This window comes from Gracilinanus agilis, chromosome 4 (assembly GCF_016433145.1).
Source record: "Gracilinanus agilis isolate LMUSP501 chromosome 4, AgileGrace, whole genome shotgun sequence".
NCBI classification, from domain to species: Eukaryota; Metazoa; Chordata; class Mammalia; order Didelphimorphia; family Didelphidae; genus Gracilinanus; species Gracilinanus agilis.
In genome coordinates, this window is record NC_058133.1 from 479,203,822 (window position 1) to 479,226,056 (window position 22,235).

The 22,235-nt window shown below is 37.9% G+C and overlaps 1 protein-coding gene across 1 annotated transcript in view; it reads right to left on the minus strand.

Moving 5' to 3' along the window:
* Positions 1–22,235, minus strand: part of AP2B1 (adaptor related protein complex 2 subunit beta 1) — a 154,802-nt gene that overhangs the window by 130,764 nt on the left and 1,803 nt on the right. Inside the window, exons 2-5 of the mRNA XM_044672741.1 lie at positions 15,674–15,733; positions 12,793–12,898; positions 3,808–3,943; positions 2,272–2,517 (exon numbers count right to left, since the gene is read on the minus strand). Coding sequence (XP_044528676.1) covers positions 2,272–2,517; positions 3,808–3,943; positions 12,793–12,898; positions 15,674–15,710 — 525 coding nt within the window. The 5' untranslated portion in view covers positions 15,711–15,733. The remainder of the gene's footprint in view (positions 1–2,271; positions 2,518–3,807; positions 3,944–12,792; positions 12,899–15,673; positions 15,734–22,235) is intronic.

Here is a 22,235-nt window from a genome sequence, read left to right on the forward strand (position 1 = left end):
TCAAATTCCTTGGCCCCTTATCCTATCCCTATTCAAGCCTTTCTAAACTTCAATCCTGAATAGCTCTCTCTACCCTAAGAGAATGTGTCCTATGTTTGGAATGTTATTTTCATTCTTTTTGCTGTACTTTCTGCTTAGTAAATCCTCCTAAGATTTAACAGTTGGGGAGCAACTAGGTGGCTCAGTTGTTTGAGAGCCAGTTTTAGAGGCAAGAAGTCCTGGGTTCAAATTTGTCCTGACACTTCTTAGCCATATGACCCTGGACAAGTCTCTTAATTCCTATTGCCTAGCTCTTACCATTCTTCTGCATTGGAACCAATATTTAGTATTGATTCTAAGACAGTAGATAAAGGTTTAAAAATTTTACCAAAAAAAAAAAAAAAGAGTTTATACAGGTTCAGTCAGTAGGAAAGAAACCAGTCATTGGGGAAATTGAAACTGGAAGAGAGGGGAGGTGATAATGGGTGCAATACACTGGAGAAGAAAGGAAGGAGAGGATGTGATCAAGGGTACATTTCTTCAGTACCTTGTGAGAAGAGAGTGGGGCATGCTGTTGAGAGGGTTGCTAAGGAAAAGAAGAAAGTTGAAGCAAACGGTCTCACTTTTTTCATTTTAAATATCCCAAGTGAAAGACTTAATTACTCTGATCAATACTCCAAAACAATTCCAAAAGACCCATGATGAAAACTGCTACCCACCTCCAGAAAGAGATCTGATCAAATGAGTGCAGATTGAAGCAGACTTTTTTCCACTTTCTTTATGTTTCTTAGCTGGGGGGGAGGGGGTCAACATAGCTACTATGCAAATATGTTTTGTATGACTACATTGTACTTGTCTTCTCAATGGGTGACTGAAGGACAGGAAGGAGTTTTAAAAAAAAAACTTTTTTTTAAATGAATATTAAAAATAAAGGAAAAAAAAAACCAAGGGAGACAGAAAATTATCCTCTGTATTTCAAAAGATGGCTAGACATTGGTAAACAAATCTGCCCACAGTCATTCAGGAAACCAAAGGTAGTCCTGGAAATGGAATTTAGTCCCATGTCAGTGCTCTCCAAAATAGGCTACATTGCCTAAACTTCATGATAGTATGAAAGTTTTACAACACAATTAAAGCTCCACCTAAGTTCCATGTGACCAGAAGATAAAAAAAGCAATTAAAGTGAAAGCAATGTTCTAACACAATAAAAAAAGCAGTTTCAAGAAATAAGTTAGGTTTTACATAAAAGTCTATTCCCTATACCTTGGGGAAGTTATTAGATTTCCTAGAAATCAATGAAGAAGAATTTAGAGGACTTTATGCTCTCATCTTAAAACATAAAATCTGACAGTTCACTGTAGCCTAGACAACCTGTGAATTATGTGTGAAATTTAAAATCTCATATTTCAGTCATTTATTGAGAATTAAACAGATGGTATCTATTTCAGGTCAAATTGCCTAAGGAGCCTCTTCCCTGACAGTCATTCTACAGGAATGCTATCGTTCCAGAGCTTTTGGAAGGATAAAGCATTTACAAATGATTCATACAGTTCAAATCAATCTGAAACTGCATTTGAAAAATTCAACAGAAGATTAAGCCTTGAATGTTACTGCCATTTATCCCAAATTGCAAGCCAAATATTTAAACCAAGGCCTTATCCAAAGAAAGCAGCCATGTTCTTCTAATTCAAATCACCCCAGTTCAAAAGACCTTCACAATTACTGGATCCCTTGAGGTTTTTTCCTTCTCATATAGGTAAATGTGGAGGGAATTAAGTGTCAAAGTAATAGAAATCAAAGACCCAAAGAGTCAAGTAAAATACCTCAGGGGCTCTTCTAATCTCACTGCTCAACATTTCTTAATCTTAACCTCAGCAACTAAAAGGAAGCAGGCCCCAGAGGGTCCCTGGACAAACATAAGGCAAAAATTAGAAAATAAGGATTTCTCTGATCCAATTATCTCCATCGGATAAATCCTTATTAGTCATTCACTTAGGTAATTTTTGAAAGACCATTTGACAAGTGGTTAAAGTACAATCTGTTGAAAAGAATTATGAAAAATTTCACCTTCCTTTTGAACAAATACAGAGGCCAAGTACAGAAGCAAAGGTCCATCCTAAGCCTATTTGCCATAAATCTTATTTGTTTGCAGTAATTCAGATATCATACTTTTCAAAATTAGCACTTGTATAATCTAAAAACAAGATAGTTGGTTTCAATAGGCTAATTGAATACAACACAGCTTGAAAAGAAGTCCATTTTAAATAATGTATGACATCAGAAATCTATTACCATGGGATTGGAGTCTGCAATGAGATCCCGAAGAGAATCCAAGAAGCCTTGATCCTCCACCATCTGGGCATTGATATCATGCAGCTTGGCCACACACACTGCTGCAGTCTTTCGGACATAAGGGTCTTCATCCTTCAGACACTTGCGAAGTGGCTCACACAGATACTCGGTGATCTTGTCTACCCGAATACATCCCATAGTCCTGACTGCCAGGGCACGAATTAGAGGGTTAGGGTCTTCACAATCCTAGGGAAAAAAACAGGTGTATCTATCATGACCATCACATCATCAGGATGGCTTCTACAAGCCACACAAGAAAATCAGGTTTCCTGGTTTAGACGCCCCCAGGGGCACCTTCCCAGGAGTGCAGGCTCAAAGTGAAAATCCAAACCTCTCCTACATTATCTATTTAACTGCTTAGGAGCTGGTTTTGTTAATCCTGTGTTGCCAAATGTGGCAATAACAAGGACTTAGAAACTATCTTCCTCCTCTCTCTCCACTACCAAGAGAAGCTTCTTACAACTATTATTGTATTACTACCTGGCATCTATCACCTGCAAATGGCATATAGGCTCACGGGAAAGCGAATGAAGGGAAGAGGGGCAGAAGAAATTCTGAGTCCTAATTTTTGCCTTCCAGATAGGGTCTAACAGAAGGTTTGTGGAATTACATCAGTTCCTTCCTGGGGAATCTGTTACCTACTTTTCCAAAATGTAGACTATGTGTACTTGCCTTATTCATTAGTTTTCTGAACCACACTAGTTACTGACAGTTCAGCAGGGTGTCTGACCTTGGGTAGCCTAATATGATGAAATAACTTAGTTGGTATGTTCTTTTTCACTTGGCAAAAGGAGATTCTACTGAACTCACCTGGCAGGCGCAAGCTTGTGGCTTGAGATCCCCTGAAATCAGGGCTTTTAAGAATGTCTAAAATCCCTAGAACAGCCATTCTCCTAGTCCAGTGATGGCAAACTTTTTAGAGACAGAGTGCCATGCCCCTCCTATACCCAACCCCCCCCCAGACCAAGTACTGTCACACACACACACACACACACACACACACACACAAGCGCTCCCATTGGGCTACTGGGCAGAGGGGTGGGTAAAGGGAAGAATGTCCTCAGCAAGTGTAGAGAGAAGAGAAGTGGCCCAAGCACTCAGCTCCCCTCCAGCCACCTCCTTTACCTCCTGTGCACTCCCATTGGGCCACTGGGCAGAGGGGAAGGAGGGGATGTGAAAAAATGTCATCAGGAACGGTGGAGAGGAGGAGGGGAGCAACTCCGCCCGAGTCCTTCTGCCTTTCTAGTTAGGAACTCTGGGGGAGAAGGGAGCCGAGTGCCCACAGAGAGCGTTCTGCGTGCCATCTTTGGCACCTGTTCCATAGGTTCACCATCACTGTCCTCGCCGTTCCTGGCACTACTCTGTGAGGTTTTGAGTTTAGTATATTCCTTCAGAACACAGAGCACTTACGTGTCCTCAGTACAGACACCGACCAAACCAGAAGACACGTGCCAAGCAGACTGCTAGGAAAGCTACCTTCACAAAGCTGTTGACAGCCATGATGGCCATATCTGGCTGACTCTTGGCGTAGTTCATCAGATACAAATAGACAAGCTTCTTTAGCTCCAGGTTATCCGTCTGCATACAATTCACCACATCTGGAAAGAGAGAACTAGGGGTGGGGATAAAGAAGAGGGAAAAAGAAATGGGACAGAGGTTATGAGAGTGAAGGCAACATCTATAACTGTTAACTGAATCTTGAAATCACATAAGCTACAATGCAAGAACACTTTTGTGATGAGTTACAGTCACTGGCAGCCAATAACATCTCAGACCAACTTCTATAACTGAATGAAGATGACCATGGATGCCCTCTGGCTAGGTGAGTAGAGCATGGACCCAGAGTGAGCCCAAACATACTATAAAGTTCCTAAGTTTGGATCTCTTAACAAATTGACAACTACACAGTTTTCCTGGAACCACATAATGAATTTTTCAATATGGCAACCTCTAAAATAATCTACAAAATCAGAGAGGAACTACAATGTATATTTGTGAAGGGGATAAACACATCTACAAAACCACAGATTACTAAAAACTGAAGATTAAGACGGTGACCAGGTATGAACATGAACCACCAAGTGAACTTACATGACCTATTTTTAGAGGCCTTTTAAAATAACATATATTCCCATTTATAAAACATGAGCCATGTACTACTATATCACAAGTTCCAAGATAGCAAGGACCGTGCCTCTTTGATTCTGGCAGTCAATAAAAAATCTTTGACATAGTGAGAAAGTCTACCACCATCCCATAAAAATAATTTCCTATCATTTGTCAGGAGGCTAGTCAATCCACAGAAAATCTGAAATTGGTTGGTCCATTTACAAAATCAAGATTTTAGCTACGTTAAATCAATTTGAAGACTATAAAAAAATGTTTAAAATCTAGACCTGTGGAAAGATTCTAGACACTGTCTAATGCCTGGAGTTCCTAATATTGGGAGTCAATCTGCAAGTCATCAATCTCTACTCCAAGTTACTATCCAAGCTATCATCTAAATCCTACTTATTTATGAAAGTCTAGTGCCTCATGGAAGTCAACTGGTCAGGGTTCCACAAAGGTTAACCAACAGGCAAGTGTCAACCCAAAAAGCTGAGCTAGAAATGGGAGAGGCTTACAGGGGTGGAGTCAAGATGGAGGAGTAACTAACGTAGAAGCTCCATTTAACCAAGAAAATTCTCTCCAACCAAAATTAAACTATCACCATGAAAGGAATACAGGAGTGAAAGAACCAACAAGGAGACAGAGTGAAACAACCTTCAAGAATAGAAATGAGAGAAAAGATCTATCAAGAATCCCCAGTATCAGTGAAAAAGAAGTCTCTTATCATGGCTAATTTGGGATTTGGTTCTGCTGGACTATGGAGCAATGTCACAAGTTTTTGTTTTGGGGGGTTCTTTTTGTTCCTTGTTTTTAATTTGCTCAACAAGGGAAAGGAAACAGTGGGAGGAACAGATTGGCTTTGCGTGTTACTACAAAAGAATTAAAAATAAAAAACAAGACACTACAAGAAAAAAAAGGGCAAGAGATTTTTTTCTCTTTGGCATAAATAGCCCGATAACTAGATGATTGCCAAATAGTAGCTTAAAATCCACTAGTGTAGGGGCAGCTGGGTAGCTCAGTGGATTGAGAGCCATGCCTAGAGACTAGAGGTTCTAGGTTCAAATCCGGCCTCAGACACTTCCCAGCTGTGTGACCCTGGGCAAGTCACTTGATCCCCATTGCCTACCCTTACCACTCTTTCACCTATAAGTCAATATACAGAAATTAAGGGTTTAAAATAAAAATAAAAAAATAAAAATAAAAAAAAATCCACTAGTGTAGATTTAGTACTAGTGTGCTAAAAAAAGTGTCATACCCTGTCAAGTTCCCACCCAGGCTCCCATTCTGGTGATTTTAGTATTTGGAAGTCAACTTTGCTCATCCACATGGGACACTCACTCTGAAAATGTGGATCACAACAGATCTACATCTGCCTTTCCTGAAGGACTCCTACATTCTCCCACAAGTTTACCAAAGAGACTCTTCACAAAGAGACTTGGGAATCTTACACTAAACTTCCTGATACCACGTGGATGCCAAAAGAACTATCAGTCATGCTGTCATCTCTAGAACTGATACAATTTCTTATTCATTCCTACAACTCTGATGATGTGCTCCACCTTCACATATTTATAGAATCTCCAAAAGAATAGTGGTGTTTAAAAATTTGTTTTAAAATTCTGACTCACAAATATCAAAGGGGAATGTGTGAAAACTAGGACACTAATGCATTGTTGGTGGAGTTGTGAACTGATCCAACCATTCTGGATGGCAATTTGGAACTATATCCAAAGGGCTTTAAAAGACTATCTGCCTTTGATTCAGCCATAGCACTACTTGGTTTATACCCCAAAGAGATCATAAGGAAAAAGACTTGTACAAAAATATTTATAACCACGCTCTTTGTGGTGGCAAAAAATTGGAAAATGAGGGAATGTCCTTCAATTGGGGAACAAATTGTGGTATCTGTTGGTGATGGAATACTATTGTGCTCAAAGGAATAAAGAACTGGAGGAATTCCATGTGAACTGGAATGACCTCCAGGAACTGATGCAGAGTGAAAGGAGCAGAACCAGGTGAAAAAGTGAAATTTGGGAGATGTCATCTTTAAGTATATATATATGTATTTTCTGGACACAGGGAAATTATCAAACTACATTTCCCGTGGTCCAACAGGTTTCCGGTTCCGGTTCTTTGGGTGTGGGGAGGCCTACATCTCCACGCAGAGAAGAGTTTAAATCTCCTGGGTTAGGAGGGAGTGGCCTCTTGGCCAGCAGACTGAGGAAGAGGTAATAATGACTGGGGCGGCGATTTTGAATTCTTATAAGCGCGTGGTCTAATAACTTTATCTATCAGCATGGCTTCAATTAAAATACTAATTTATATTATTATTTCAGTCATAATTATTTTTCATATTTATAATTATGGCGACCTTACGAAGTTTGGATTAAGAATTCTCAATTTTCTAGATAGTTTAAGAGGAAGACATGTGGCTCTGGAACCCAGAGTCTCAGAAGAGATTTTTTTCCTCGCCCAGTCCTCTCCCGATTTTCCCCAGCCTAGAGGCTATTTCACGGGGAAGAGAGACAATGGTTTTAATGGCTGCAGGGCTGCAAATTATTTTGCTCAATGCCCCGGGCCTGGTGACCCTTGCGGATACTAAAATCCCGGAGCCCAGCCAGTGTGTCTCTGCCGTTGACCTCCATTCCTGCCGCTGATCTCCTGACTACAAGCCTGCCAGCGTTCCAGTCCCTGTGATCGCCGCTTTTCTTGCCGCTGATACTGCTAATTCTGCTAGTTCCACTTCAATCCGAGCCCCAACATGGAGGACCCCCGGCTGCTGCCTTTGCCGAGATCTCATTCTCCAGAGACTGCTTCAGCTCTGCCGCTAAAGATTTGGTAGTATATTCCCCTTTCTCCCTATTTCTAGCCTTCCACGTGTTTCTCTAAAGACCTAATTTAGGCACCCCCAACCCACACAGACTACACATGGGTATTTTCCTGAGCTTTTCTCCACTAACCCCCAGCCCAGGTGGACGCTAGCATCTGGACCTAGCAACTAGCATTTGGACTTAGCAACTAGCGTTTACCCTTAATGGGGCCGAATAGCCTATTCAGACTTGCTTGTGATTAAAAACTGAACTCAAGGGAAGAAATATTCACCCCCATACCTGCTCAGAACTTTGAACTTAAAAAAAAAAAAAAAAAAACTCCTTAAACTCAGCAGAACTCAATCAAAAGAACCTTAAATTGAACAAGGGGTGAACTTTTAAAACCTCGGAACTGAATGAGCTTTATTTCTGTTTTTTAAGAGACTGTATCTTATTGTATTTTGCTAATTAGTTTTGTAAATTAATCTTGCTTATTTCGTTGATTATCCTGTTAAACTGAATCATTTTAAGTTAATGTAGTTTGTGGCTGCTAGATTAATTCTGTCATGATTTTATTGTAACTCCCAAATAATGAGAAAAATCTATTAGAACTGGTAAGAGGTTTTGACCAGCTTGTTGATCTGATACTACTGGATTTATAGAGCACATGTCTTTTAAAATTTATTCTGTCTTGGTAATTGCAAAGAACCTTGAAAGTTTCCATGCTTTGAATATTACCTTGTAATTTTACAAGAGGTATTTTTTAACTTTTACTTTAAATCCCTAAGAATTGTTGTCTTAAAGGATAAAGCTTTTATATATTTTATTATAAGATAAATTATTGCCTTAAATGGGTAGAAGCATTTCCTGCCCAGGATTTTTTTTTTAAAGAATATACAGGAGCTCCTGTATATTCTTATCTGAGGATAATTTAGACCAGAAGGTTTCTTTTTTTTTAAATATCAGATTTTGCTATGGAAGCAATAACAGGGTTTGTTGAGAAACTCTTAGCCAAGATTTAAAAGTTGTAACAAGTATATAATTTTAAACATCACTGTTTATTGTTTTAAAATGTGCTGTTGGAAATAATGGTACTCTATTTGAATGTGCATTGTGAATCTGCTATTTTGTAAAACCCACTTTCTCTCAGAGAGAATCTCATTTTTGGGTAACATAACCCTTCTAGTTCTAAGCTATATATATATGTGTGTGTGTTTTTTTTTTAATTTTTAAAAACATTTTTTTTAATGAGAGCAATTGATTTTTCCTTTTTCTTATCTTGTACTGGAAGTACATATATAATCATTATTTATCCTTTTTTTATAAGCTTAATGCAAATACCTGAGCCTATAGGACTGTGATTAAATGCCTTTCTGTCTGATTCCAGAAGGGAATGTGAAAGCCGTTAATAGTGCTAAAGAAAGCACATGGTCAGAGACTTGACTGACTAAAAATCTGCATAAATTGCGGAGTTCTATGCCAATACTTTAGGGCTTGGAAATTGGGGTTTGAGTCCTGGAGTCCCAGTCTTTTCTAAAACTTTAGAGGACGTGGGTCCCCTCGACTTAGATTCCTAGAAAGCACCTAAGATTGGTTATTTATTTGGCTCAGTTTCCCTAAAAAAGCTGATGATAAGTCAGATCAGAGAGAGACATTTTCCTTAAGTCCTGGCCCTGAATGGGTAATTGCAATCTGCTGAATTCACTTTAATTAGACCTTCATTCAAAGGTCTAAGTTTATTTTCCCCAGATTTTTTGCACATTTTACATTTCATTCACAAGTTAATTTTTTCTTCTTTTTTCTTGAATTTTATTCTTTGTATTTTGCCATCCTTAGCTGACCTGAGGTACCCTTTTTTATTTAAAAGGTGTGTTTAAGATTTACCTTAGGGGGATATCTGTTAAGTTTTTTTTTTTAAATTCGATAATGTAAAAATATATGTATATTTAACTCTTTTAGGAGTAATTTCACGGGGAATTGTATAAATCTTAGAAGAAAATGTATGTTTTGTAATCTATAATGTAAAGTTTAAATTCTTTTGAGAATAATTTCAGGATAAGGATCCTACCATCTCCCCAGAATCCAGACGACGAACCTGTTTGGTGAAGACACTACGAAGATGTCTGAAAAGCCTTCACTGTACCTTGAAGACCAAATTTGAACTTTGGGGTGCAGTTGATTGAACTATGGGGAGTTGAAATTGAGTTGTATATATTGTTTTAATTGTACACTGTTATACCAAAAGGAGACTGCCCCCAAATTGGTTTTTGTCAATGCAGCTAATTTTAACCATTTGTTCATCTATTTCTTTTATCCCCCAAATTCCTAAATTTTAGAAGTTGTCTATTTTTACAGGTCCATCGAAGAAAAAGGACTAACCTTTTTTTTGCCGGACCTCACGGGGAATTGTAAAAGTGAAATTTGGGAGATGTCATCTTTAAGTATATATATATGTATTTTCTGGACACAGGGAAATTATCAAACTACATTTCCCGTGGTCCAACAGGTTTCCGGTTCCGGTTCTTTGGGCGTGGGGAGGCCTACATCTCCACGCAGAGAAGAGTTTAAATCTCCTGAGTTAGGAGGGAGTGGCCTCTTGGCCAGCAGACTGAGGAAGAGGTAATAATGACTGGGGCGGCGATTTGAATTCTTATAAGCACGTGGTCTAATAACTTTATCAGCATGGCTTTAATTAAAATACTAATTTATATTATTATTTCAGTCATAATTATTTTTCATATTTATACAGGAGAACATTGTACACAGAGATGGATACACTGTGGTACAATCGAAAATAACGGATTTCTCTACTAGCAGCAATGCAATGAACCAGAGCAAGGCTGAGGGACTTATGAGAAAGAAAACTAGCCACATTCAGAGGAAGAACTGTGGGAGTAGAAACACAGAAGAAAAACAACTGCTTGAACACATGGGCTGATGGGGATATTATTGCGGATGTAGACTCTAAACGATAGCTCTAGTCAACTATCAAGAATATGGAATTAGGTCTTAAATCAATGATACATGTAAAACCCAGTGAAATTATGCATCAGCTACAGGAGGGTGGTAGGGTTTGGGGAGAGGGAAAGAACATGAAACATGTAACTATGGGAAAATATTCAAAATAAAAATAAAAAATGAAAAAAAAATTAAAGCAATAAATAAAGAGATCATTATGATATTTTACAAATTTAAAAAAAAATTTTTTTTTTAATTTTGACTCACAAATATCAGAGGAGAACATTTGAAAACTGGGACACTAATGCAATGTTGGTGGAGTTGTGAATTGATCCAACCATTCTGGAAAATAATCTGAAACTATGACCAAAATAAAACTGTGCATACTTTTTGATTCAAGCAAAACCACCTCTAGGATAATAGAATAGAGCATCAGGCCTGAAGATGGGAGGTCCTAGGTTCAAACCTGGCCTCAGACACTTCCTCGTTGCTCAACTCTAGGTAAGTCCCTTAACCTCAAATGCCTAGCCCTTATTACTCTTCTGCCTTGGAGTCAATTAGTGTTGATTCCAAGGCAGAAGGTAATGAGTTTGTGGTAGAGAAAAGGCCCTACATGTATAAAAATATTTATAGCAGCTCCTTTTGTGGTGGAAAAGAATTGGAAATTGAGGGTATGCCCATCAATTGGGGAATGGCTGAACAAGTTGAGAAATATGATTGTGATGATATATCTGTGCTGCTGTAAGAAATAACAAGCAGCTACATTCCCCCAAACAGACTATATGAGATTTGATGACATTTGCATCAGTTCTATCTTAACAAGAAGCATAGAGGAAAATAGCAAAGATAAAGGGTAATGTGGTGACAGTACTCAAAAAACACTTCAAGTAGACCTATAAAGTAATGATAACAATGAAGACTGAATAAAAAGGTCAGTGCTGCTAGAAGCTGCTTGGGTTAAAAATGAATGCTTTCAAAAACCTAGTTAGACTTGTGTGAATTGATGCAAAGTGAGCAGAATCAAGCGACACAGTACAATGATCAACCGTGAATGACTTAGCCATTCTCAACAATACAAAGATCCAAGATAATTCCAAAGGACTTATGATGAAAAACAATATCTGCCTCCAGAGAAAGAACTAATGAAGTCTGAAGCAGATTAAAGTATATTATTTTTTACTTTTTTTTCCATATTTGGGTTTTTTGATCTGTGTTTTCTTTCACAACAATAACTAATATGGAAATGTTTTGCACTGATTACACATTTCTAATCTATGTCAAATTGCTTACTTTCTCAATAAGGTACAGGTGAAGGAAGGATAGAATTTGGAACTCAAAACTTTTTAAAAGAATGTTTTAAATTGTTTTTACATATAGCTGGAAAAAATATTTAAAAAAACTTTTTGTCTCAAAAGAAGGTTGGGGTCATTATCAGCACTGCAATTCCCAGAAGTCAATCTAGCCCACTGTCTTCCCTCATATACAATTGTGGGCTCAGGTCACTGTCCATTTATAGTATCTGTCCAAGGCTCACACAGCCAAGGGCCAGCTCTACACACTGTGCATTCAACTGCATATCAATGTCGATCACAGGCATTTTCTATTTGACTCTTCCTATGGGAATAATTTGAACAGATTCTCCTGAGTGACTGCAGATCTCATTCAGGATGCTCCAAAATGTTCCGGAGTTTGACACAAATAGCACAATGTCATTCACAAACAGGAATGTCTGGGTTATCTCAACAATTCCCTCTTCCTTTTCAACACTGTCATGAACATATGGCAAACAGTTTTAGTAAGCACAAGTCTCCCTATTTTAAGGAGTTCTCCCTTGTTTTACATTAATTATCAGAGGGTTGAATAATGTTATCTCTGTTATTACATGTTTCTTATATGATACTACCATATGCATAATAGGAACCTTGTTGGAGAAAGTTGGAGAAAGCATTTTGTTCTAGGAAATAAACATTTTTTCATCATAAACCAAAAATATGCTAGTCACTCTCATATGCTCTAAAGCTTTCAGTCAAATATGTGATCAAAAAGGAAGGAACTGCAGTGAAATATTCTTCATTAAAAACTTGCATCATGGTCTCAGGCATCTGGTGAAGGAATTTCAAAGCTGACATAGTCCGAAATAATTATGCAAAATCACAGAAACATGAAAAACTACTCAAACCAGATAGATTTCTTAAAATAGAGCAGTTTCTCTAACAGCATATGAATTCTAGTGGTCTAAAGAACTGACAATGCTGACTTCAACTAAGCAGGAATCATGGGACCTTCTGCCTTCTAAGGCAATTCTACACTGCATGAACATAGTCTGATCCCACAGACTCACAAAGATGGCAATGTGACTAACTAGATCAGTGTATGGCAAGATCAAAGTTACCATCTTCTCCCTCAGGTATGAACTGAGGCCCAAGAGTTAGGGTTAGAAACGAAAAAGGAGTCAGCCCTGACAGACTTTAGGGAGGACTTCCTCCTTGCTTGCCAAAGAAAGAAGCATAATTAGAGGAGGTGGAAAAAGCAAATGAGAGAAGGTAAAATTGGGGGATGGTGAAAGGAGTAGGTGATCCATTACCTGACATCCTTCCCCACTGTCATAGCTGCAATCACTTTCTTGACAGCTTCTTTCCTTTTCTCCTTCTTTTCATTGTTGAGTTCTGCCTTCAGTTCAAAGATCTCTCCTTAAAAAAAAAAAAAAAAAGTATGTCAAGAGAGAGGGTCCCAGAGTCAAGGAACCAAGACCTATGAGCAGTTCACAAGAAAACAAAAGCAGAAATATCCAGTGGAGTCACAATATGTTGGAGAAGAAGATTCTGGGGGTATTTATAGGTAACAAATCCCAAGTCCCAGAAACTCAGCTAAGTCATGTAGAGCTTTTTAATATTATTATATATATTTAAGTATATATATGTATGTGTGTATATATATAATATATATTCAGTTCATGTATCCATTTTTAAAAATTGGATTCTACTTTATCTTCAACTCAAATTCTCATTTTCCTACCACTTGAGAAGGCAAGAAATCATGTATCTATTTTGAAATTACTGTGGACTATGGGGCAAAATTCTGTTTAAGGTTAATTTCTGCCAGTCTGCTTTCTAGTTTTCCTAGCAATTCTCATGAAATAAAGAGTTTTTCCCATTTTTAAAAAAGTTTATCAAATATTGATCTAAGGAATTCAGTGATTTATGATAGTTCTTTACATATGTTCCACTAATCTACTTTCCTATTTTTAACCAATTTCAAATTATTTTGATGATCACTATTTTATAATAGAGTGTAAGATCTGGATATACTATTCCACATTCACTCCTACCTTTTTGCATTATTTCCCTTAATGTTCTATTCTTTTGTTCCTCCAAATGATTCTTAACCCTATTATCCAGCTCAGAGAAGTTGGTAGTTCAGTGCACAGAAAGTCAAAAAGACCTGGGTTCAAATTTATCTCCGATATTTCCTGGATCTGTAACCCTGGGAAAGCCATTTAACCCCCATTATCTGACCCTTACCCCTCTTCTGCCTTGGAACCAATACTTGTATCTATTCTAAGACAGAAAGTAAGAAATTAAAAAAACAAAACAAAACTATTATCTACCTCTATAGAATACCCCCTTTTGATAATCTCAGTAGCATAGCACCAAACCTATAATTTTGATAATACTGTCATTTTTATTATACTGGTATGGCCTATATATGAAATCTGAATAGTACTCCAGCTATTTAAGATCTGGATTTATTTAAGGAATATTCTAAAATTGAATTTATATAGGTATTGTGGGTTTTGGTAAACTGACTCCCAAGAAGTTTGAGCACTCTGTAGTTATTCTGAATAGAACTTCCCTTTTGAATATTTCTCCTGAATTATTATATAAAGATACTATTGAGTTTTGTTGTCTACAAGTTTGCTTAAGTTATTATTCCTCAATTTGTTTCTTTGCTGATTCCCTAAGGTTTTTTAAATAACTCAGTGTCATCAACAAATAGGTAAGTTTTATCTCTTCTTTCCCTATCTTCAGGCCTCTACTGTCTTTCCCTCATCTTATTGCTGATGACCAGCATTTCTAAAACTCTACAAAATAACAGCAAGGACAGAAAGCATCCTGGTTTTACTCATTCTTACTGAGAAAACTTCTGCTGTTTATTATATTTATATGTATTTGCTTTTCATTTTAGAAATATGTCATACTAAAAAAGATCCCTCCATACATCTACATTGAAGCATTTTCAGCAAAAAAAAAAAAAATGAGTATCATACACTTTGTCAAAGACCTTCTCTCCACTGTTAATATAATTATGTGGTTTAGATCTTTTTTGTTTTTAATATAATGAATGATACACATTCTTTTACTAATGTTGGATCATCTTTGTATCCTTGATCTCAATGCATTAAACTATTATTCAGTGGAATAATAACTAGAAAAAGGAGGATACCAACATATTACGATTTTTGTAGGAATTTAGCACTTTTAATGGGATCTGTGCAATCAACATCCACTTAAGCACAGAAAACAAGTACACTTTTAGGTACTTTTAGGTAATGAAACATTACCTATTTTTGGTCAGCAAATTAAAGTAGTATAACCAAAAATTTGGCCAGCTAAGTTTGGTTCCCTCAAAATTCAAAGCTACTGAAATTCTGCTCTTTTCCCATGATTTATTTCCTAAGAGCTCCAAATGAGCAAATGGCAGGATTCCAATAACATACGTCATGAGCAGCAGGAGTAGCAAACTGAAAACAGTTAATATTGGATAGCAAAATCTGGGACTAAAAGGATAAGCTGCCTAACCCCAGTGAGCTGAGAAAAGGAAATCTAGTTATAGCTCCAGAAGTAGGTAGTTCAAAGTTGTATTTTTAGAAATGTGATCGAATGAGGATTTCTGAGGGAGAGCTCTCAGGCAATGCTCCCAGTCCAACAGCTGGGTAGAAAAATCAGCATGCCAGCTCATGGTGGTACCACCTGGATCAGAAGGCAGCACCTGATTTAATTGTCAGTGCAAAATTCAAGAATCCCACTAGGCTAACTTTGGAATCAAAGAATCTCTGATTGGGGAGGCTGTCTCGCATTTAACATGAATCTAAAATGATTAGGTAGAAGGTTCATTCTTTATCATTTCTTATGCTGTTGCTCCAGAGGAAGTATCACCGGGACATGCAATCCAACCATTTCTTCAGCTTTTATAGCCAAAGGCATAGGCAATTATTTCCCTCTTCCTCTAAAGCCAAAAGGGGACAGGGAGAGGCATGGTTTTTTTTTAAACAGAATTCTCCCTTTTTTTTTTAAACCAAACTGAAACAACAGGCTTGCCTTCCACACCTTCAAACACCAAGAGGTTTCTCTGTAACAACCCTATAGCCAAAGACACGTAAAATAAACCTTACCTCTTCCACTGAGTCTTCCTGAGCAGAATCTCTATTTGACCTCAGTTGGAGAGAGTAACACTTTTGGTCTTACCTTTTTTATTGGTCGTGAAATACTTGGAGTCAGTCATTTTTCCGGCTCCTTAAGGTATACCTGCAATAAGAGAATATTCTTTTAGGCAATATAAAGAATCTCCTGCCAGAAAACTCAGCATTGCAAGTGGAAAAAAAAAGTGGATATCCTCAAGCCAAGACATTGGGAGAGAAGCCACTGAGTATGCCTTAACTCTGTGACATCATCCAAAAAGGCTTCAAAAGCTAAAGGTCAGTCTTTTTGAAAGAATTTGCAATTTATTTGAAAAAAATCTTATAGGAAAATCAGTTTTCCCCCTCTACTTTAAGATCAATTAATCAACAAGCAATTATCTAGCTCCAATATATGTTCTAGGTGATGAGGATGCAAACAACCAATCCCTACACTCTTGTGGCACAGGCAAAAAGAATACCTCAGTTTAAACAAAACGAAGAAAATAAATACAAAGTAGTTAAACACAAATTAGTTGGCAATGAAGACAGGAGCAGTTATAGATCAGGAAAGGATTCATAGTGCTTAGGACATAGTGCTCTTGAAGGGAGAGAGGACTTCCATGAGATGAAAGTGAGAAGGCAGTCCATTCCAGGTATCAGGGATGGTTAGAGAAAAAGATATGAAGAAAAGAGGTGGGCTGTTGCCATATTTAAGAAATAGAGAAGAAATCAGTTTGAGTAGAATAAGAGTGCCAAAGGAGTTACATACAAGAGGGAAAATATAGGTTGGGATACTGTTAAAGATCTTTAAAAACTAAACAGGGGAGTTTTTATTTTATCTGACAGACAATAAAAATGTTTTTCAAAACTTTAGCCCTGGGTGCTTACCAAGTAGGGGATGATATAATCAGATCTGTGCTTAAACAAAGTCACTCCATCAGAAACATGGGGGATGAATTCAAAGCAATTTGGCCAACTGGGGTGCCATTACAAAAATCTATTCAAGAGGCAAGGTGAGCCTGAAAGGTTTGTGAAGCTACAGGAAATGTCAGAGGCATAAACCACACCATTTGGCAATTGTGAGTTGAGGGTATGTGAAGGAACAAGAACAATGCTCAAGTTACGGGCCTAAGAGATTGGGAAAATTGTAGTGCCTGCAACTGAAATCAAGAAATCTGAAGAAGAAAGTATATGGAAGGAAAGATGAGCTGCTCTGGGACATGCAGAGTTTGAGATGTCTCCAGGCCATCAGGAGAATGGGCCTTGCTATATCAACCTGGGAAAGGAGCTGATAAAGTTACCAAGAGAAAATGTAGACATAAGAGAAGTGGATCCCGGACAAAGTCTTGGAGAAGATCTGAATTTAGGTAGAGAGGTCTGGACAATGAACCAGCAAAGGAAACAAAGAGGTAGAAAGAAAACCAGGAGAACCCAAGAGAAAATATGGAGGAGAGGGTGTTCAATGATGTCAAACCCAGATGGTAGGTAGAATAAAGATCAAGACTGAAAAAAAGACCATTGGGTTCAGTAATTACGAAATCACTATTAACTTCAGAGAACAGTTTCAGTCAAGTGATGAGGCCAGAAGCTAGATTAGGAAATGAGAGGAACTGGAAGCAATGGGTATAGGCAAATTTTTTCTAGGAATTTAGCTGAGTGTTAAGCATAATGGATTCTCTGAAGGTAGAGGGAAAAGAAATGGGAGAGGTAAATGAAGGAGGGCTTGGGAAATTTGCCTAAAAGCCAAAGCCCAGATCATAGTTCTTCTCTGATGGTTTCACAGATTGAGGTCCTAGGTCAGTGATGGCGAACCTTTTAGAGACAGAGTGCTGGGCCTGGCTCCCACTCAACTGCTCAGACCAAGGGCTGTGCCCTGCCCCCCTAACCTTACCCCAGACAGAGGAGGGAGGAAGCACTCCCACTGGGCTGCCAGGCAGAGAGGTCAGTGATGAGAGGAGTATGTGGAGAGGGGGAGGACAGTGGCCCAAGCACTCTGCTTCCCTCAAACCTAGCTCCTCTCCAACCCCACCACAAGAATCACCTTCACCACAGACTCAATAGGCTACCACCTTGAGGCTGCTGGGCAGAGGGATGGGGAAAGTGAGCAATGTCCTCAGGCACATGGAGGGGGGGGGGGAACAGCTCTGCCCTGAGTGGGGGGCAAGGGGAAAGGACTGCAGGTGTGCCCACAGGGGGCCCTACATGCCCTTTTTGGCACATGCACCATAGGTTCACCAACACAGTCCTAGGTTGAAGGGAAAGAGTGTGGGGGACAAGGGATAAAGGATTTTCCCAGTCTGGCTGCTGCTTCATCCCCAACTCTGGTCATTCCCTTCTCATGATCTCTCCATGTCAAAGCTGAATGTCCAGTTGTTCTAAGAGCAAGAAATAGGATTTCTACTATCATTCCCCTATTAATAAGTCAATGTGAATGAATAAAAAAGCATGTTTTAAACACTTACTGAACACAAAGGCCTCAAATAGAAAAATCTGATAATTGCTGTTTTCTAGAGAAGCTCATATTCTAATTATAGGAGGCTTAAGTGACAGGGCTAATGTTAAGGCCTAGTTGTCCCATACTTTACTGCTAGGAGTAAGGTATATCTCTATAGGAGTTATGACCATTAGGAAGCAGAGATCCTGGTAGGATTCCAGCAAGAAGTGAGCTGGAGTCAGAGAAGGACTCTTCCACCCCCTGGTCAAGTTTGACCTTCTGCCCCTCCCCTTCATCTGGGCTGGAGATATCAAAGGATTCTCAAAAAAAAAAAAAAAAACTATTAGCCAACTAAAAGACTATTCAAGATTACTCCTAAGAGCTTCAAGATTACTCCTAAGAGCTGAGGCCACATCATACTAGCAAATTTTCAGTTAATAAAAAACTGGAATATAGGGTACTGTTAGTGGGGCTATTAATTAGTCCAATCATTTTGGAAAGTAATTTGGACATTATGTTAAAAAGCTAAAATATCCACTCTTCCCGCATGAGACCCCCACTGCTAGTCAAATATCTGGAGGAAATTAAAAACAGAAATAAAAGTCTCACATATTGTAAAATGATAAGAGTGGTTCTTTTTTATGGTAACAAATAATGGGGAAAGAAAGTAGATGTCCATCAATTAGGAAATAGTTAGACAAATTCTGGTATGTGAATACAGGAATAAGAAATAATGAAAGTCAGAGCAACAAGGGAAGACCTATATGAAAAATGAAAGTAAAGTCAGGATAATCAGGAAAATACAAAGGGCAGAGAGCCAGGGTGGTTTAGACAGAACTATCTAGAGTCAAGAAGGACCTATCCCCATCTCAGGCTAGTCATTTAATCTCTTAATGCTCCAGGAAACAGAATAAAGCCTTAAGTTTCAGATGAGATACAAAGGACCTCCCCAAATCCCAAGGGATCATGAGTCTATTCCAAATAAAACCACACAAAAATCGATATCCACAATGACTACAATACTGTAAATGTAAAGAACAAAAAACTAACATGAATCCTGTTTAACTTTAATGACCAAGCTAGATTGGCCTCAAAAGAAGAGAGGCCTCTTCTTCCCTACTTGGCAGGATGGAGTATCTATGGGTGCTCAAAACTATATAGGATAAAACTCAGCTGAAGTGCCATTGTTTTTGCTGAATCACTTGTCTCCCCAATTTGTATTTGTTTAAGGGGATGACTCTTAGGAGAGGGTTATATTTGAAAATTAAGGTGATATAAAATTAAGACTAAATTTTTTTAAAGTGAAGCCTTCCCTTAGTCTCTGCCTTCTCTGACCCTAGATTGGGGGGAAGAGGGGGAGGGGAGAGGGAAGGGAAGGAGGTGGGGCTTAATGGCAGTAGCCCTTTACCATTCCTTTCAAGGCTAGTAGCCCAAAACCTTGGCCCAATCCCCAACAGCCCCACTGTCCCTTCCCAAGTCAATTCATGGCTCCTGATCCTGGACCCTCTGCTTTACCACTTGAGTATAAAAATCAATAATTACCTGTACACAAATCTTAGTATATACAAGTCATTATTTCTGTCTAGAAAACTAAGAAACAGTCAACTTCTCATAAAAATAATGAATAAGCTCAACCACCACTGAATTCCATCCCATGTTCCCCCTTCTATCTTTTCCTTATCTGAACTAAAAAGCCATTAGTTGATGCATAGACTCCCAAGGATGGCCTGAAGAAAGGTACTATACAGTTAGGCAAGGAGTGCCACATTCCAAGCACAGGATCTGACTCCACCTTCCTGGTTTCAGCACAGGTTGAATAGGTCAGTACTAAACTTCAGCAAAAGCTTCACTATTCAGCAGCATACTGAATATATCTGTATTTTTCATAACCTAACAGGCAAGATTTATGCACTGGAGTCAGGAAGATCTGGAGGTTCACATCTGGCCTCTGATACATACTAGCTGTGTAATGTTGGGCAAATCACTGATTTTTAAGCTGCTGCTATCCAATTCTCAAAAAGTGGGAGGGCAGGGTCTGGGAGGTCAAAACTATATCTGAATAATTTGTTGTTGTTCTGTAATTTCAGTCCTGTCCAACTCTTCATGACCTCAATTTGGGGTTTTCTTGTCAAAGATACTGGAATGGTTTGCCATCTCCTTCTCCAGCTCATTTTACAAATGAGGAAAACGAGGTGAACAGGGTTAAGTGATCTGTCCAGGGTCCATTACTAGTTAAGTGTCTGAGGCTAGATTAGAATTCAGGTCTTCCTGACTGCAGACCCATAATCTGTACCAAGGGATTATTTGCCTATTAAAATATTCCTCCCTTTTCCAAATATATATCTTTTTGAAGCCAGATTTTCTTCATATACTTCAAACAAAACATATTAAGGTAGATTCAATACAGCCTATATGAAAATCCAACTGTTTTCTATTAAGTCAGAAATTGAAATGATTTGCAAAAATATACCACTCTTATTTATTTTTTAAAAATACATTTTTCACAGAAATGTTAACACATATTAAGGGTTATTGCTATTTTTAACAAATATTTTAAATTCTTATCTGTTTTAATTTCTAAAACAAAAGATGTTACCTACATAAACAAAAGCCCTTTAGGATCCTCAATTATTTTTAAAAGTGTAAAGGGTCCTGAAAAAAAGTTTGAGAATCACTAAATTAGGAAATGCTACCTAGCCCTTACTTTCACAACAACAAAAAAAAAAAAAAACAGGACTTTTATCCTTGAAAGATTCTGTGCTAAAAGGTATTTATTAGTCAGTTAGCCAAAATGTGAGGTTAAGGCATTCTAGTAACCTTTCATTGCAAAGATGAAGACTATTATGACATTCTAGAGTCTAATCTTAATCAAATACTGAATGAAATTCATAGAGAGAAAATGGTATCTTCCAGATAGCAGTTAGCTTATAATGAATCACTGTACAATACAGCTAAAAATTAAACCACCCTCTGAAAGAAAATCTTTCATGATGTCCTCTTGCCTCTCCTTTTCCAAACTGCCATCCTAACTGATAACAGTAATTTGTCCATGGGTTTTAACCCCCATTTGACTAAACTTCATAGCAAATTGGATCTTTACCCTCCCCCAATCTTTGTATCCCTGGATACCCAGCATACAATAAGAACGTACATATCCTGGGTATTTTGATCATACAAAGCTATTGACCTTGACTTCCATTTAAATGTACAAAGTAAACTATACTGCAAACCAATCAAAAAAGCTGAATGTAATAAGCAATAAACCTGAATAAAAACAAATTTTATCTAGTTCATTCCTCATGGTTAAAACCATATGTATATTGCTGAAAACTGGATTCCTTTCCAAATAGCTTCTTTAAAAAATGGGAGCAGGTGGGGAGGGAGGGGGGAAATAGAAGAGGCGGGAAAGAAAACTATGCTCTATTCCAGGGATTCTTAACTTATGTTATAGACTGTTTTGGCAGAAGACAGGTGAAATCTATAGACCCCATTCCAGAATGTAATTTTTATATGCATAAAATACATATAATTAAAAGGAAAACAAATATACTGATAGTCATCAAAAAACTTTTAATTCAAATTCCTAGACCTCTATTCTATTCTCATTTTATTCCCAGAAATGTTCATTCATTCACAGCCCAAATGTCAACTTTTTCTTAAATTCCACCTCACATGAATACACAATGAGAATTAACACAATTACTTTTCTGCCAAGGAGAAGTCTGAATTGTGATACTTCAAACAGTTCTCACCTAACCACAACACTTAGTCATCCTTGGAAAGGGCTGTGTGGTTCTTCCTTGTACTATGTCTCCTTAATGTGCTTGCTTTCTATTATTACTTTGTAAGTGTGCCCAGAGGCTAGGCAATAGAAGCATCCAATGAAGATAATTAATAATTTACATTTTTTTCTCATTAAGATCTCTAGTTCCTCTGCCTCTATCATTCTACTATTCTCATTTTATTTCCATCTTTTCAACAACCATTATGATAATGATGCTTGACATTTGGAAAGAACTTCTCTTACAAGGTAAAAAGGTTTTAATGAAGAACCTGAGACTCACAAGCAACCAGGTATATCCAATAAAATCCTGACTACCAGCCCCCTCCCCCCCAAAAAAATCTGCCAATGTAAACCCAAAGGATATAATTAGGCCCCAAAGTATCTGAAATTTCAAAGCAAAGAGCTCAAATT